At 41.7% G+C, this 16,463-nt stretch overlaps 1 protein-coding gene across 16 annotated transcripts in view; it reads left to right on the top strand.

The window, feature by feature from the left end:
- Nucleotides 1-16,463, top strand: part of KALRN (kalirin RhoGEF kinase) — a 467,424-nt gene that overhangs the window by 289,095 nt on the left and 161,866 nt on the right. For all 16 annotated transcript variants that reach the window (XM_030277125.4, XM_030277127.4, XM_030277129.4 and 13 more), the window contains 2 exons: nucleotides 3,981-4,155; nucleotides 14,827-15,022. In XM_030277125.4, coding sequence (XP_030132985.4) covers nucleotides 3,981-4,155; nucleotides 14,827-15,022 — 371 coding nt within the window. The remainder of the gene's footprint in view (nucleotides 1-3,980; nucleotides 4,156-14,826; nucleotides 15,023-16,463) is intronic.

Here is a 16,463-nt window from a genome sequence, read left to right as displayed (position 1 = left end):
GTGACATCATCTTCCTCACCCTGAACTTTCCCAATCTGATGCCTTTACTTCTCATCTGAGATATGCAGAAAACCATGAGCCATGATAGGAACCTGTCAGGAAAAGCCCAAGATGCTCTGGAGTGCAATGGACAATGAGGGCTCTGGTGGAGCTCTGCTCTTAAGAGCCCTCCTGAAGTCCTTAAGTGTTTTACTACTGCCCTATGCTGAGCTTTCCTCTGAGCTTTTCCCTGTCATCCTGGATGCAGAGTTTTCTCTGCTGGGTCAGAAAAAAATAATGAGAGATGTGAAAGGACTGCTCTAGGTTTTGATTGTCATTCAGCCCTGGGCAGCCACACCAGAGAGCTCATGGAGGTGCCTGCTCTTGCTCTGTGTGACTTGCCAACGCCACAGGGGAGGGCAAGGGACTGGAATTGTGGTATTGCTTGCCAGTATTAGAGTTGGAGAGGAAAGATCAGGAGTAGACATTGCATCCTTCTATTCATCTTTGCTGGTGAGATCAGTAGGATAAAAACACGCTGGGTTTGGTAAGTGAGCTGCCAGAGGGGGAGGGGTTTTAGCTGAGAATGTGTATGGCCAGCTGTAGCAGATCAGTCAAAGGTCTGCATGGTAACTTACTTTTATGCAAAGAAATTGATTGCAAAGTTTAGGGCATTTCTGTGAGATTAAAAAAAAATGGCAGTGAAACTGTGGGTTAAAAATTTTTTGTTATTCTTCCCAACTATTGGAATGGCATCACTTCAGTGTGAACACTTGTGGAGTAGAGCCTGAAAAGGACCCTGTACAAACCCATCAGGTGGAGTGTGGAGTGTTTTTTGGGGTTGCAGAAAGTGTGAACATTTTTAAAGAGTCCTGGTTCTGGTTGTGGGCTTGGCCTAAAGGATTTTTGCCTGCACCTGAGTCAGAAGGGAAGTGTGGAGGGTGGCCAGGGTAGTACCTGGAGCTGAGAAGTCAGTGGAGCATGGGAAAGAGATGAACTGCAAGGCGGTGCAGCTTTTTCTTAATGGGAATGTAGTCAATTCTTAGCTTCAGTCTTGGAAAAGTGTTTCAGCTTTGAGACTTTTTTAAAATTGGTGTCATGCTCCAGTGTTCGCAAAATATCAAGGCAGGTTTTGTGGGGGCTGTGTTTAACAAAGAAAAGTTGGGTTTGGGGCCTGGTTTGTGCTCTGAGCAGTGAGCAAGCTGGAACAAGGTGAACATATTTGTGCAAAATGATCCCCTGGTTCTGATGGAGTTAATACCAAACATTTGAATGCACACAAAAGTTTGCAGTGCTGAGCTGTCAAGATGAGCTGGTTCAAGTGCTGGATTTGAGGGCTCTGACTAACTGCAAAGCTTGTAATGTGATCATGGACTCTTTCAAAGCAGAACAGTGCAGAAAAAAAAAACCCAATGAAGCTCCCTCTGTGTGTGCCCACTCTTACCAGCTTTCATCACTGCTGGCAATGGTAAAGAACAAACAGATAAAGGAGAAAAACTAGAATTGCTGCAGTCTTTCCTTAGCACAGGATTGCATTTCAATGTGGATCACCTTGTACCTGCCATGAAGAATAGATGAGGATTGCAAATGCTACAACAATGAAAATGAAAAACACTGCTCTTATCAAACATGTCATAACACAGGTTAAAAGCAATAAAATTACTGGAGCTTTGGAAAGTTTTACATTTCTTGTTCTTATCTTTGAGAGAATAGATTTTCATTTAGAGAAGATTATTTGTGTAATAGCACTCTGTTTCCTCCAGATAGGTGATGAAAAGCTCATCTGCCTGAACTAAATACCGTGCCTGGGACTGCACTTCACATGAGGTGTTCAGGACCTCACTGACTGCATCAGGAGGCCACACCTATCAAGAATAAAACAGGCCTGCCTAGAAACTCTGTGCATGTCATGGTTCACATAGAAACACTTTTCACTCTTCCTTATCAGTGCTTTACTGAGGTGCTCGTTGTTCCCAGCAGTCAATGCCAAGCAAAGCTTTTGAACTGTAGTTCCGGGGGTGCTGCTGGGGGCAATATTTCTGGTCTTCTGTGAAAGGCAAAACAATGACTTGCTCCAGTGAGATGTGAAAAGCAGGAATGTTTGTGGCTGAAAAAAAAGAAAAAGCCATTGAAGAGTTAGGTATCTTGCCTTTTTTTGCAGTAGTTTATCATTTAAGCTTTAGATAATAGATATTTCTTATTGAGCTTTCTCCCAGTGAAAGCACTGAAAGTGGTTTTAGGAGCACAGTGTTCGTTTTAAACAAAGTCAGCGGCAATGTATTGAGTCCAATTTTATCTTCCTCAGAGTTTATTTTGTTTTTTTTTTTTCAATAATTTCTTTGAATTTTAAAACTCCAATCCATAGCCTTTCAAAGATTAGTAAGGGTCTTATATTTATTCTTTCCCAGAGTTTCTCATCACTAGACAGAACAAGAAATATTGTGACAGTAGTATGCAATCTCAGAAATGTTTTTTTTTTTCTGCAGGGAGATCTTTCTCAGACCACACTAACTAGGGGTTGTCAATGCCTTATCCAAGGAGACTTAAAAAACCCCACCAGAGTACTACTCTTAAACTTTTGTATTGCATCAGTCACTGAAATGCAAGTGTGTCTTGAAGAGTGAAATGTTTAATGAAAAAGAATTTCTAAACCTAAATGTGTCTCTAGATCCCGTGAGAGATTATTCAACACCGGTCTTGAATAATTCATTGAGTAATTTAGATAATATATGAATAATAATAATCCTGCATCTGAGTGAAGACTTATTTCATGTCCTTTTATAGAAGACAGGTGGTGACTGAAGGAAACAGAACTTGATTGGATACAGCCTCAGATTAAGCTGCAGTTTGCAAATCTCTAGTTATTTTCATTCCTCCTTCCTCTGTGCAGCTCTAATGTGGAGGCAGAGACCCTGTGATCATCATGAATGTGAAAACAGACAGAGTGGGGCAGAAACCATAACACCTGGAGAGAGAAATATTGGTGTAATATTCCCATATAAGCAAGGGAAATCAGTAATACTTACATCTAAATCTTGTTTTAGCCAATGTGCCAAAGCCAAGATTAAATTTTAGCTTCAGAGTTTCCATTCTGGCCCTTCTGAATGTTGGGGGACCTTGTGTGGAGCATTTCAGGTTAAGTTTCAGTTCTTTATGTCTGCAAATGGTATTTATCCATAAAACAGTCACTGAAAAAAAAAAAATTGCTGAAGACATAGCAGACTGTAGGTGAGCCTATTAATATACATGAAAGCACAAATAGAAAAGGAACTGTTAGGACTTTCCTGTACCCATGCTAAGCTTTCAACTACAGCAAATTCCCCCTTGGTCCTGGCCCACCAGTAAAGGGTTTGTTCCCTTCTGCTGCCTGTAAATGGAAAATGTACCTGGAGCAGTATCTGACCTGTGACAGTTACATCTCCTTTCACTTCCCTCAGTGAAAAGACAAGTCAGGATCCCTCTTGCAGTTTCTGAAAGGTGTTGGGATTTTTTGCACTGTATTCTCTATCCATTGCTGTATTATATTATACAGAGGATACCAAGGCATTGCTAGCCATTGGTCTAAAATACTCATAATTCTGATTCAATTAGTCTGTAAGTAATAAGGCAATGAAGGAAATTAACTTGTAAAGGTCCAGGTGGGCTAATAGCATCTCAGCTTGATGTAAGAATAGGCAGGAGCGGGTGACCCTGTAGCATTAAAGCCAGCCAGTCTCCTCAAGAGAGCCCTAGAGATTGATGTGCATCTCCTCCCCTGCCCCTCCCAAGTGTGTAAGGTCACAGTGTCCCCAACACAAGAAAGGATGATCCCCCTGCTCAAACTTTGTGCCAAGCTCAGGAGCTGCTAGATTTCAGTGAGTAGAGGAGTGTTGCACACACCTTCCCTCAGCCCTCTGTGCTTGGGTGTGCTCCTCAGCAGCACACAGAATCGCAGATGTGCAGCTCTTGCTCTTTTGCCTGCCTAAAGCTCAGCTTTAACCCTGCCCTCTGCCTTGCTGCAGGGACTCTGCCGTTTCCAACAACAAGACCCCCCACAACAGCTCCATCAGCCACATCGAATCCGTCCTCCAGCAGCTCGACGAGGCCCAGGTACAGATGGAAGAGCTCTTCCATGAGAGGAAGATTAAGCTAGACATTTTCCTTCAGCTCCGGATTTTTGAGCAGTACACCATTGAGGTAAGAGCTGGCTGCATGACCTGGGTGGTGGGAGCTGTGGGAGAGAGAGAACATGTGAGCATACCCCATGAGGGTGCACCTTGGGCTGTTTGATTCTGCTCAGCTGGCCAGCAAAGGGAAGAGAGAGTAATAAAGAGTGAGTAAAAATAAAGCTGTGCTTTAATTCAGACTGTTGGACCTAAAGCATGCTTCAGGACAACTGCCAGAATGCACTGAAATAGGTGCATGGGTACTTACCTGACTGTGCTGGGAATCTGCCTGCTTTGCAGAGAAGCTTTATGAATGCCTGTTGTAACTCTCTGTTGACATGAGTCACTCAGGGATTTGAAAGATGAGTATTCCTAGGGAGGTTTGTCTCTTCAGATATAAACAGATACATGCCTGTCTTTAAACCACAGAGTGAACAAACATGTTATTCATAAAAGGAAAGGATATTTAAAAGGTGAGCTTTTTAGACAGTGAGTGGATTTATTTAAAAAGGGGAAAAAAATGTCCCTTAGAAAATTAAAGGGACATTTGTATGTCTTCATGTAAAAAAAAAAAAAGGTCTTTCAGGTTTTGTTTGTACTTCTGTTTTGGAATCAAAAGCACTGGATGGAAAATTCATCAAAATATTGGGGTATTGTTGGAGTGAGAAATTTTGAAGATATTCCAGCCAATCTCAATAATTACTTTCAGTAGTTCTGATAGGAGATGAAAAAGGAACAAAATGTGCATTAACTTGTACACGACGTCTGTGAGACTGATGTCAGTGCTTGTGTCCTTTGTGGGTTGTGTTGTGCTGTATCCCCTGGTGCTTGTTCAGTTCAGGGAGCCCCTGTAAGTGTTTGAGGATGATACATTCCCAAGGTGGTGTTTGTAAATCTGTAGGTTCTAGTAACTAGTGGGAAGTTTAGAATGCTGTGTTACATTTTGTGTTTAAGACATGACATGATGAATTGTAGTGGAATAAAAGGCAGGTGTCCAGTTTCCTAAAAGGTGTCCTGTTCTATTGCTGCATGCCAGACATGGGGATCAGTGAGGAGTGTCTGAGCTTCTCTGCTGTGCCTTCACAGTGAGGTATTTCATTTAAGTCTGTGCTACAGTGCTTGTTAATTATGGAAATTGGAATAGTTTAATTTACTTACCAGTTTTGTGCAGCCTCCTTGCTGTTGGGAGGCATCATTCTTTGTATTTGTGTATAAATATATAAATGTAGCTATTTCATGTCAGATACTGCTCTTTCAGCAGAGTATGTTATCTCCTATATTTAAATAGAAGATACTTTTTATACATGTTGGAGTGGCAGATGCTGAATAATTGAGAGTTTTACTTTAAAGATGTAAATGGGTGTGAATGCTGTACTTGAACATACCTGTAAATGGCATCTGTGTTTTCAAAAATTAAGAAAAATAAGAAAGAGACAACCAACATGTGCCTCTGGACTGCCCAAATGTGTTTGTAGACAGTATGTGGTGAACCCATGCGAGTTACTCATTAAGGTCTCAGCCTGTTTTACTGCAGATTCAAGGTTTGAACCTATAATTGTGCTGATTTAAGTAAAATATTTTTAAAAATTTAAAGCAAATCACTGTTTTCAAATTCTTTTTCTTGGTAAATAGTCTTTCTATCAAAGAGTATCACTAGCAGGCATTACTTTACTGATAGGACAACTGAGGCATCAGAAGAGGATGTGACTTACATTATTCCCCTCACATGGGATACCAATATGGAAATACTTTGTGGATGCCTTTGATTTGTTTCTGCAAGGATCTTACTTCTGTATATTCACAGAATGGAGTGGTTGTGATATATTAAGATATTTAAAATTGGAAATGTGCTTCAGAGTCTTCTAAAATCAGATTAGCAAGAAAGGATTTTAAAGAAAATCACCATTAGTTGTCACTGTAGATTTGTTATTTTTTATCATATGAACATCTGAATTCCCTCTGCAAGATTCATATTACAGGGAAATCTGAGATAATGTTTCATAGAAAGTCTATGGGCAGATGATTTTGTTTAGAAAGCTCCCTGTCTCAGAAAAAAATATTTTTTATTTTAGAATAACATTGACAATTTCTACTGAAATACAGTGAAAAACATACCCAGGTCAGTATCTTAAATTCTCTAAGTACATTTAGTGCTTAAACAAGAAAGGCAGTTTGAAATAAAATGTTAAATAACACATGTATGATATGCATTACAAACAGCTGAATTGGCTCAAATTGACACAGTGATAGTGCTTAGAAAGTAGATTGCAGTCAGTTGCCTCAGCTGTATAATGAAGATTCCAAGTCAGTAGGAAACTCTTACAAGAATTAACAGAATTATCTCATGCCATTGTTGAGAAACAAAATATTTTTTTCATCACCATAATTTAATGTAGTATTTCTGATGGTTGACTAGTCCAAGCTGTTGAGGAAAAAAGATGATGATGTTTAAAACAGGAAATTAAGTATTTTTTCTACTAAAGACAAGTAGCTTGAATTATGACTGGAAATGTATTTAGGTTTTAATTTTCCATAATAGCCTAGATCCAGCATAGATTAGGAATTGTGAAATAATGTGTACCAGTATGATTGATTGTCAAATTAATTTCTCCTTTTCTAGACTAGATAAGCCCCCTTCCATCTGTCCAAAGAGCAGTGCCATATTGAACACATTCTTAGTGAAAGACCTCTACCTGCTGCAGCTGTGTTAATCCATCCTGCACACTCACAAACTGCCTGCAAAACGTGGGTCCTCCTCCTCCTCCCAAACTTGAACACCTTTCTCCTCATTGCTGCTTCTGCCTTGTCAAGCACCCAGTTTCCCATTTCCCCCCCTCAGGTGTGTATTCTTGGTTCTTGTGCTCCAGGGAGTCCCTTGACATGGACCCTTCCCTGGCAGCTCTGGTGAGAGGAAGATTTGCATCTCTGTAGTGGAAGCTGGAGGGATGCAGCAGTGGGAGCCCATCTGCTTCCAACAGCCTCAGAAAACAGTTATGTCCCATGTTGTCTCTTTCCATCTAGTTTTGGTATTGAACACTTCCAATTCTCTTTATTTTTCCTGCTTGTCTCTCTCTCCCTCCTTGCTAATTAATAGGGCAAACAAAGTAGTAAGTCTTTTAAAAATTCACAAATGGAGAATGAGTGATTTGCCTTTTTGTTTTGCTTAGGAAGTGTCTGTCTTTTGTTCTTTGGAACCTAACCTGCTTTGACTGTTCTCCCCAGATATTGAAATATGTGCCATTGTTCACATAACCCATTCCTCTGGCGCTCCTTCCTAAACTTACACTGTGCCCATCTTTTTTCTAGCCCTCCTGTTTTTTGAGTTTTTCTATAATCTTTGCATCTTGACAGAGGTTTGGAGTCCAGACAAATTAGAGGATTAATGATTACTGCACAATCAACACTTATTTCCATCTCTTTAGGCATTATTGATCTTGTACTTCAGTGAAGTCTGTCAACTGTTGCATTTTGTCTTCAGGAAAAATACTTTCCTTTAAGAGAAGCCACCTGCCTATTTCTTTGGCAGGGCAGACCAGCTGTGTTCATATAGGACTTTTAAGGACTTCTAAGCCTCAGAGGCAGCTTTTGTGTTGTACTGGAGTCATGGCAGGTTTGGCAGATACAAATTTGGGTACAAATGCACAGGCCTATAGCATGTGCTGCCTGTTCTTTCTTGCCTTAATCTCATTATACTGACAGATATTTACTCTGGGTTCTCAGGGTAAGTTATGAAATCCAAACTATGGCAGCACCTGAAAACAGACATAACAGAAACATGAGAGACCCTGGCTGTCCCTACGGGAGGCTGTTCTGCCCTAAGTTTTAACACAGAAAATGAAAGCCCATCCTTTATTTAGGAAACGTGTCTAACTCTGATGCCTGATAGAATTTATTCCTTTACTAAGCCACTGTGTGTTTCAAAACAAGACAGGATCATTGGCATTATATGGTTGGTCTTTCTATCTGATACAGACTCAATTGAGTTTGTGCAGCCAGCCAGGTAACTCGGGAGATTTCATGGAATGTGAGTGTGGCAGCTGATCCGCTGCGAGGGAATGGGGAGCAGGGCTGGAGGGGTGAGGGCTGGCAGGCATCAGCAGCAGTGCTGGCACCACTCTGAGTTTATGGTACATAAAAAGCACAGGCTTGCTCCAGAGTTATGTCCTCAGGAAGATCTGTCAAGTATACTTTGTCCCTTGCTTCAGAAATAGTAATTTAAAGGCTTATTAACCATTATTTGAGTGAATGCAAATGTACAGCAAAATGCTGAGTAAATGTATAAGAACCAAATGGTAAAATGCAATGAGTGGCAACCCCTAAAAAATTACTACCATGCAGAGTCTTTCTGCATATTTTTCCCTTTAAACTTCTTTAGAGAGATTATCAAATTCACCTGTAGGCCTCTGTAGAATGCTATGACTGAGAACAGGAATGATCTCAGCCAATACATGTCCAGCAACATTTGTTGGTTACCTCAAAAAAAACCTTCCTTCTCTGTAGGTACAGTTTGTGGCAACTGTGAGTGGGGCTGTGGCCCAGCCTCATCCCCAGTGGGCACAGCTGTGAGCAGCAGGTGAGCAGCACTGACAGCAATGAGCCATGGAGTGCCCAGGGGCACTGACCAACCACCAAAGGGAACAGAGGGCACACAGGTGCCATGCATGAACATGAGGGGATAAAAGGCTGGGCTAAAGAACAAGAAGGAGCAGATGCTTGTAGCCTTCTGAAGGGATGTGATGTTGCTCTGTATGGGCAGGTGCTTGAAGCCTTCTGATGTGGGATGGTGTTACCTGTATGGGTGAATACTTAAAGCCTTCTGTAATTGTATGGTGATACTCTGTGTATTGAGGTCAACTCAACTGTCACATGTGCTGTGACTCTTCTCCCTTTCCTGGAAGTGTCCAGCTCCTTCCCTTGCATGTATTGTTTCTTTTCCCACAACATGAAATGTTAGACAGAGCCTGCTTTCTGTAGTTTCAGAGTGATGTGATTCCTACACCAGGATAGTCCTGGGAGGGATTAAGGTGGTTCCCACTGCACAGTAGAAACTGGCTCTTGGAAGCTATTTGTTATATTTCAAAAAAGCCTATGATCACTAAAACCTTCACCTGCTGGATATCTAATTTTCCCCCATTCAATTTCTTTGGCTCTATTTCACCTGCTAATTAAAATTTTCAGCCTTGATTTCTCTTGTTGCCTCTTCTGGCTGTTCACCACAATCCCTGAGCATGGGTTTAGGAAGAAACAGGAGCCAGCTTTCACAGCAGTTCATTTCACTGTTATTTACAACTCATTTGAGCATCCCATTGCAGGTTTGTAACACTAGCTGTACCTTTCAAGAGCATAAGTTGCCTGCATGAAGGTACAAGATGTTTTGTAGTCCCTAAGAGCTGACACTCAGATGTGAACTTCTTTATTAGAAATAAGTGTTAAGGAGATTTTGAGATAAATTTGAAAGAAACTTCAACCTTTTCTGTTCATAAGATGGGATCCTGTAATGTTTCATGCTTAGTGAGTTTTTATTTCTCTTTTCCATCTATACTGAGTTTTCCAACTGCTTTTCACTTCACTTTAAGGAAAGGAATGATCTAAGCTGTTCTGGGCACCCTGTATTTTGGAGGTAAATTCCATTGTTGCTCCAGATATTTTTGGGATTCAAAGGAGTCAAATGAACTGGAGCAGAATCATCACTGTGACAGTCCTTTCACACTTGGGTGGCTCAGGTCCCTGCTAAGCCAGTGTGGCACCTCTGTCTGTTGTCAAAAAAATGGGGTGACACTGTTGTCGTTTTGCACAGCACCAGCCAAAACCGAGGCCTGAGAAAGAGGAACAGCAAACTTTCTGCTTCTGTGATCTGTAGAAATGACAGTTCCATTTACCTTTCCTATCTCAGTCTGCTCCTAGACCCACTTACACTGTCACACCCAGGCCTCTGCTCCTTCACCTGCTCTGAATGTTCTTACCCTTGGCATTCCTGTTGCCCAGTCTCTGGTGAGTGTTTTAGAGATCTGGTCTTACCAGCTCTATTTTAATTCCTCTCCTTCTGCACTCACAGACATTCCCTCTGCATACAGGGCCTGGAATTTTTTTTATTCCTTCCTGGATCAAATCTTACCTCTCATCTCATCCATCCCCACTGTTAATCCCAGCTGTATGGCTGTCACTTTTTTTCCTTGCAATGAGGTAGATCTTGCCTTTTCAGTGCAGATCTGCTCTGTGCCTGTGTGACTGTTCTTCCTGTCCTGGCTCACCCCCATGCTTTACCCACTCTTCTCACCTTTGTTTCTCTTCCTACTTGCACTATCATTTTTGTTCCAACCTGCCTCCTACATTTGCTTATTCTTCCCAGGCATCTTTACTCTTTTTCAGATCCCTCTCAAGCCCACTCGCTTTGTGTTGATAGCTGTGCTCCCAGGATAGGACTTTCTTCCCTCCTCCTCATATGCCCTTCCTCAGCCCATGCTTCAGAATATCAACTTCTCTGTGATTCATTATCCATATAGCATTTATCTTCTTTCACTTGATTTCTCACTTCCCCTCTCCACCTCCTTCAACTGGCAAACAAAATTTTCTGGTTGCTATTAAACATGACTTTAACTCTGGTTGCCATTAAACATGAGGTTGCACAAAAAATTAAGGCCAAATAAACAGCATTCAAGGCTCAGAAGCATAATTTTGTAGAAAATCTCATCAGCAGCCCCATAAAAAATATATACTTAAGGATTTAGACAAGAAATTATTGGAGATGTACAATTGTCTGCACAGCAGCTGCTGCAGCTCTGGCAGGCTCTTTGGCCTAATTCACAAGCAAACTGCAATGTAGGCATCCGATGCCTGGGCTGGTCCTGTTGTCATTATTGCTGCTGCTGCTTTTCACCTGTGTACCTCTTCTCTGCAGCTCTCATTATTCTCCAGGACTGAAGGGCATGTCCCTCTCCATTTGGTCATGTTTCCTGCTGATATTGCATCATGACAAACCCAGGAGGCAGCAAGTACAGCAATAATGCAGAACTGGGAATTTGGATATACTAAGTTTCTGCTTTAGGAGGATTCCTGCCTAAAAGCTTTGTGGTCTAGACTGTGGTCACTGTGTCTGCATGGAAAAACAGACCTGGCTGCCATAGTCTGTATATCCATAATTGCTCTAGGATAGTCTCATGGAACTCACACAAACCCAGCATTTGCTCATGTGCTTCCTCCCTTTCCCTGACTGGGATATCTCACTTTACATACTAGAGTGGGTTCACTGCCAGTGTTGCTTCTCCTCCCATTCTCATGGCAGCAGGAGCATCTGTTTCAGGTGAAGGATGACAAAATGTACTTCCTAGGTATTGGAATCTAGGCTTTCTCCCATCAGTACTCCTGCATTGTTTGACCTTTCTTCAGTAATAGGGAGCTGTTTTTTGGCCACTGACCCCATATGACCCACAGAAAAGGAGGGTGGCTCCTTCCAAGGAGTTGGCTGAAGTGTGGCTGACAATGAGTCACGTGCAGTTTTCCTTGGAACACTGGGAACCAGGGGATAAGGCTGCTGCTTGTGCTGGTGTAGACCTTGCACTGCTGCTCTTGTTGCTCTCACGACTCTTCTGCTCTGGTAAAATTGCTTTCTCAAACCACAGAAGAACAAAGCAGAGCTCCACTCATCTATTACAGCAGGGCTTCCCTTCTCTCACTGCATGTGAGGGGTGCTGAGGTCTGTTTAGAATCACTAACACTGGTAAAGTGAAAAAAATACAAAGTGCTGTCAGTTCTTCCCACCAAAACACATGAACAGGGTAAATTAATCAACCATTCTTCTTTGTCAAAAGGGAATAAAATAAGTTCATGGCCAAGTGACCCTCATTTTTGAGAGAATTCCTGACAGAGGCCCAGTGCAATTGGATCTTGCCACAGCTTAGGGGATAGGACACTTCTGTTTAATGCAGTCCAAGTTTTATCAGAGATATCAAGGCCTGACTGATCTGTGAAAGCATCCATTTTTTAGACTTGAAAAGTATATGTCTGTAGTTAACAGAGCTGCCTAATTACATCTTCTTCCTCAAGTAAAAGAAATAATTTTCCCTATACCCAAATCAAACCAGTAAATTTCAGATTTTGGCACTGTTTCCAAATGGTCCTGTTTGAAGTACAGAAAATTCTTGGATTTTGAGGCATTGTCTGTACAGACAGGAAACGAAATGTCCTGATGAGATATGCAAAGCAGCATGGTCTCTGGAATAGGGTACCAGATTGGGATTCAGGAAACCTGGGTTGTTATCACAGCCCTGCTATTGCTTGTTGCCTTAGTGTGCTTTAGATTCCCTGCTAGCCATCTGCTTGTTACTCAGAGCAATGTGCCCAGTCTTCCTGTACCCACTTAGCCTGAGAAATGTGTCTGATTCCTTCCTCTCTTCCTCTGACCCAGCACATGGGATGACTGTCACTTCATCATCAGCCCTCACTCAAAGGCTACTTCCCTCCTGCCTTCTTCCCTCCGCTGTGGCTTGGCTCTTGGTGCCAGCTGGCAGAGCTGGAACTCACTCTGACAGCTTTGTTACTGCTGGGTGCGTCCAGAGCTGCTCAGGTGCAGGCTTGGCCTCTGTTCCTGGCCCTGACAACGTGACATGGAGCACCATGGGATGGCCTTGCATCCTGCATTGTTTATCAACCTGCATCCTCACTGCTTGTGCCATCCTTTCCTCCTTAGCTGGAACACTGACTGGATCTGGGGAGTGTGGATAACGGAGCAAAACCCCTTTAGCTCTATTGTCCACAAGGCACAGGGAGATGTTTGGGTGCCTGGTGGAAACTGGTTGCCTGGAGCCATCCATCTCCTGAGAGTCTGCAGATGCCTCTCTGCTGCAGACCTGTCTTGGACACTCTTGCCTGATGGGCAAAAACCAGTACAGTCAGGAGGAACAATTTCCTGGCGCTGGAGTGGAAGTTATTGTAGATTTAACAGTGAAAGCAATAGTGGTTAATGTCCCTTCTGCAGCCAAGTGGAGAAGTTACCAAGAGAAAGTTCTTCTGATTCACTTATGTCATGTGCTTTTCCATTAGAGCGTAAAGGACTTTACATTGAACTTTGTGTTACTGTCATGGCTGTAAGAACCTGCGCTCACTCTGAATTAATTCTTTTGTTTGTCGTTTGAAATGAGTTCAAGGTCACCTCAGTTCTGATTACTGTTAGCTGAGCATCTGTCCCTAAATGTAAATGTATCTAGTAAAACTCCTCTCCACCATCAACTTTGGACATTTTCCCTAACTGTTAAGTCTGCCAATAAGTTTCCACAGTCTATGGGCTCCTGCTGTGATATGTGAATGAATCAGAGGCTGCTGGAATCAGGAATGGGGGCAAAGACAGTGTAGAGATAGCTATTATGTAAAGGTAATTGAGTGGAATGGGCAAAGGAACAAGCTGAAGAAAAATAGAAACCCCTCGGGCTATCCACACTCTGCCTTCTCTGCAGATGAGTCCCAGGTTCTTCATTGAGTAAGTCTGCTTCTCTGCTTCTCTCAAAAAAGAGCCTAAAACATGCACTTTTTCCTTCTAGTGCAAAGCTCTGTGCTCTTGTCCATTCTGATGTGAGAAAGGCTGAGAACTGGTCCATTTGGGTCCTCTTCCTAAGTCTCTGTTTCATATAATGTGTGTTTTCTGGAAAGCAAAGCTGAATGGAAAATTTTGAATCTTGGTTCCTTAGGAAGTTAAGCGTTTCATTGCACACAGGGCCCTGAACAGCACTTTGAGTGAGAAGCAGAGAACTTTTCACTGCATCATAATGTGCACAAGTGGGAATGCAGATACCTACTTTTAGCTCTCCTGAATTTAGCTATGAAGAATTGACCTATTAATCAGAATTAATTCATTTATTTAATCATTTTCAATCCTTCTAAGACTTGTAATCTTCACTGTACAACTTAATTCCCAATTCTCTTGTCCCCCCTCCCTCATTCATTGTCACTAGCACATTCCCTCTTTTCTGTCTGCAGCAGCAGAACCTAGGTTGAGGTGAGACTGGGCTGCTTAGGTTGGACACTAGATCTTGCTTTAGTTGCACAGGGAAAACTGAAGGACTTTGATACCAGCTGCCTACTGTGGAGAAAGATGTAAAATGCAGAAGATCCAATAAAAGAACTGCTAAAATCATCAGCCTGTGTGTTGCAATTAGGAAGCAGAGAAAGCAAAGAAGATTTTGCATGTTCCCAGGAGTTACTTGGCAGGTCTTTGGTTACAGCCGGGTATCATTTGGGAATCTGTAGATGATTCACCTAAACCTTGAGTGTGATGTTTCTGTGTTGTGCATTGCATCTGTGATATGTAACATATAATTTGTTGCAAAACTAATGGTTTAGAAACATTCAGGCCATTTTGGGATTGTGTGGTTGCAGGGTGGTTTGTAATTCTGGAAGCATTATTTTTTCATATAATTTGAATATATCCAGAAACATTTATTCTACCATCAATGAGAATATAGTGGGTATTCTCTTCCACTGTCTTTTGGGATATGTAAGAAAAAAAGGAAGGTGACAATTTTTGTTGGACTGATAATCTTTTCATAGATCCTCACCTCAGAAAAATGTGAAGTGTCACTACTAAGTGGGCAGGATCTGGAGTTGGAAGGTTTCTGGATGAGAGTCAAAATGCAAAGTATTTTCTGATCCAAATATTGTTTGAAAGTAAGTTATTTCATTGATCCTGAGTGTCTGTGTTCTGCCCATGAAGGTTACAGCAGAGTTGGATGCTTGGAATGAAGATCTGCTGAGGCAAATGAATGATTTCAATACTGAGGATCTCACTCTGGCTGAGCAGCGATTGCAGCGTCACACTGAGCGGAAACTGGCCATGAACAACATGACCTTTGAAGTCATCCAGCAAGGGCAAGACTTGCACCAATACATCATGGAGGTCCAGGCTTCAGGTGAGAAGAACAATTTGATCCCTATTTTACATTAAAAAAACAAACAAACAAAACCAAACCAAAACAAAAAAACCAAGAAAAAGCCCAGACCCCCAAAATGCATAGCAAGCCAAAATACTGCAATACATATCAAATAAGCCTTTAACATAAGTATAAGCAATACCTGTCTCTCTACTCCCAGGACTATTCCACAAGTTTTGAGAATTTTGATTCAGGATTTTATGTAAAAACCTGCTATTTCTTTGAGAAAGAACAACAAACTGAGGAAGTGAAGCTGAATTTCATGTTTAATTCAGAAAGTTTCACAGCTGCAGGATGGAGAGTGTGATTGACTCCAAATTGGATGGAGAGGGGAGGGCAAGACAAGCTCCTTGTCCTTGTTCCAGCTCAGAAACAAGCACTGCAGTCACGAGCTACAGATCCTTGAACTGGGCAGTCACAACTAGGTCTGAATGCAGGCTAGCTGTTCTATACTCCTAAACTTGTTAATCTTACTGCAAATTGATTTTAGTGAGAGTCAAACGGAACAGATGGGCTGGCTTCATTCTCTGCAGGCTTGAGTACCTTTTCCATGTTCCCCATTTCAGAATGCAGACATGCCCAAGGGAAAGAGACAAAGTAAAGGGAGAAAGAATCTAGTTATCCAAGAGTCCTCTAGGAAAGGATCCAAATATGAGAGCCTTGAAACCAGTAATGAAATGGAACTCCTGTTTCCAGCCATTTCTACTTGGAATTGTTTTGTGTAAAAAGGGAATAAGATAAACCATACTGGAATTTTCCTTTTCAGAGTGCACTTAAAGGTAGCAACTTGGGTGTAAAAAAGCCCTTTGAGACGTGTTCTTAAATGAAAATCTTGATTAATTTTGATAGGGAGTCTGATTCTTCTCAGCATAAGAAAATTTCTAATACATCCTAAGAGTCAAAATTGTTGTTTCCTTGCATTTTGCATCTGGAAAAAGACTATCATAATTCAGATTAATCACTGCATAAAGCCCAGAAGTGAATGTTACTTGTGTAGTGCTTTAAGCTTCTAAAATGTTTGGAAAGATTGCAAAGCAAGAGTAGTTCCTGTTCTTTCCCTCGTTTGAAATAAAAAGGATTTTATGGTATTATTCTTTGGCAAACATTTTACCTCTAGGCACCTACCTTCAGAACAATCTGGCAGTATCCAGCCTGATTTGGCAGGCTGCACTCAACAGAGGCTTGAGGAATGCTTCAAGAGGATGTTGTGAACTAGATAATTCTGTGAGCCTCTCTGAGATCTGCCCACACAATGCCTGGCCCTATGCTTCAGCCTCCCTGCATTCTGAGTTAGAAAACTTGTCCTAAGACATTGTTTAAGATGTTTGTGCTCTTTTGTTTGGTTTTTTTCATTCTGAAGGAATCCATGGGAAGTAAAGAATATGATCCAGAACAGAGCACAGTCAGGAACCTCAGTGGC

The sequence above is a fragment of the Taeniopygia guttata genome, chromosome 7, assembly GCF_048771995.1.
Source record: "Taeniopygia guttata chromosome 7, bTaeGut7.mat, whole genome shotgun sequence".
Taxonomy (NCBI): Eukaryota; Metazoa; Chordata; class Aves; order Passeriformes; family Estrildidae; genus Taeniopygia; species Taeniopygia guttata.
Note: the sequence above shows the minus strand (reverse complement) of the source record. Positions and strands in the feature narration are given on the sequence as shown.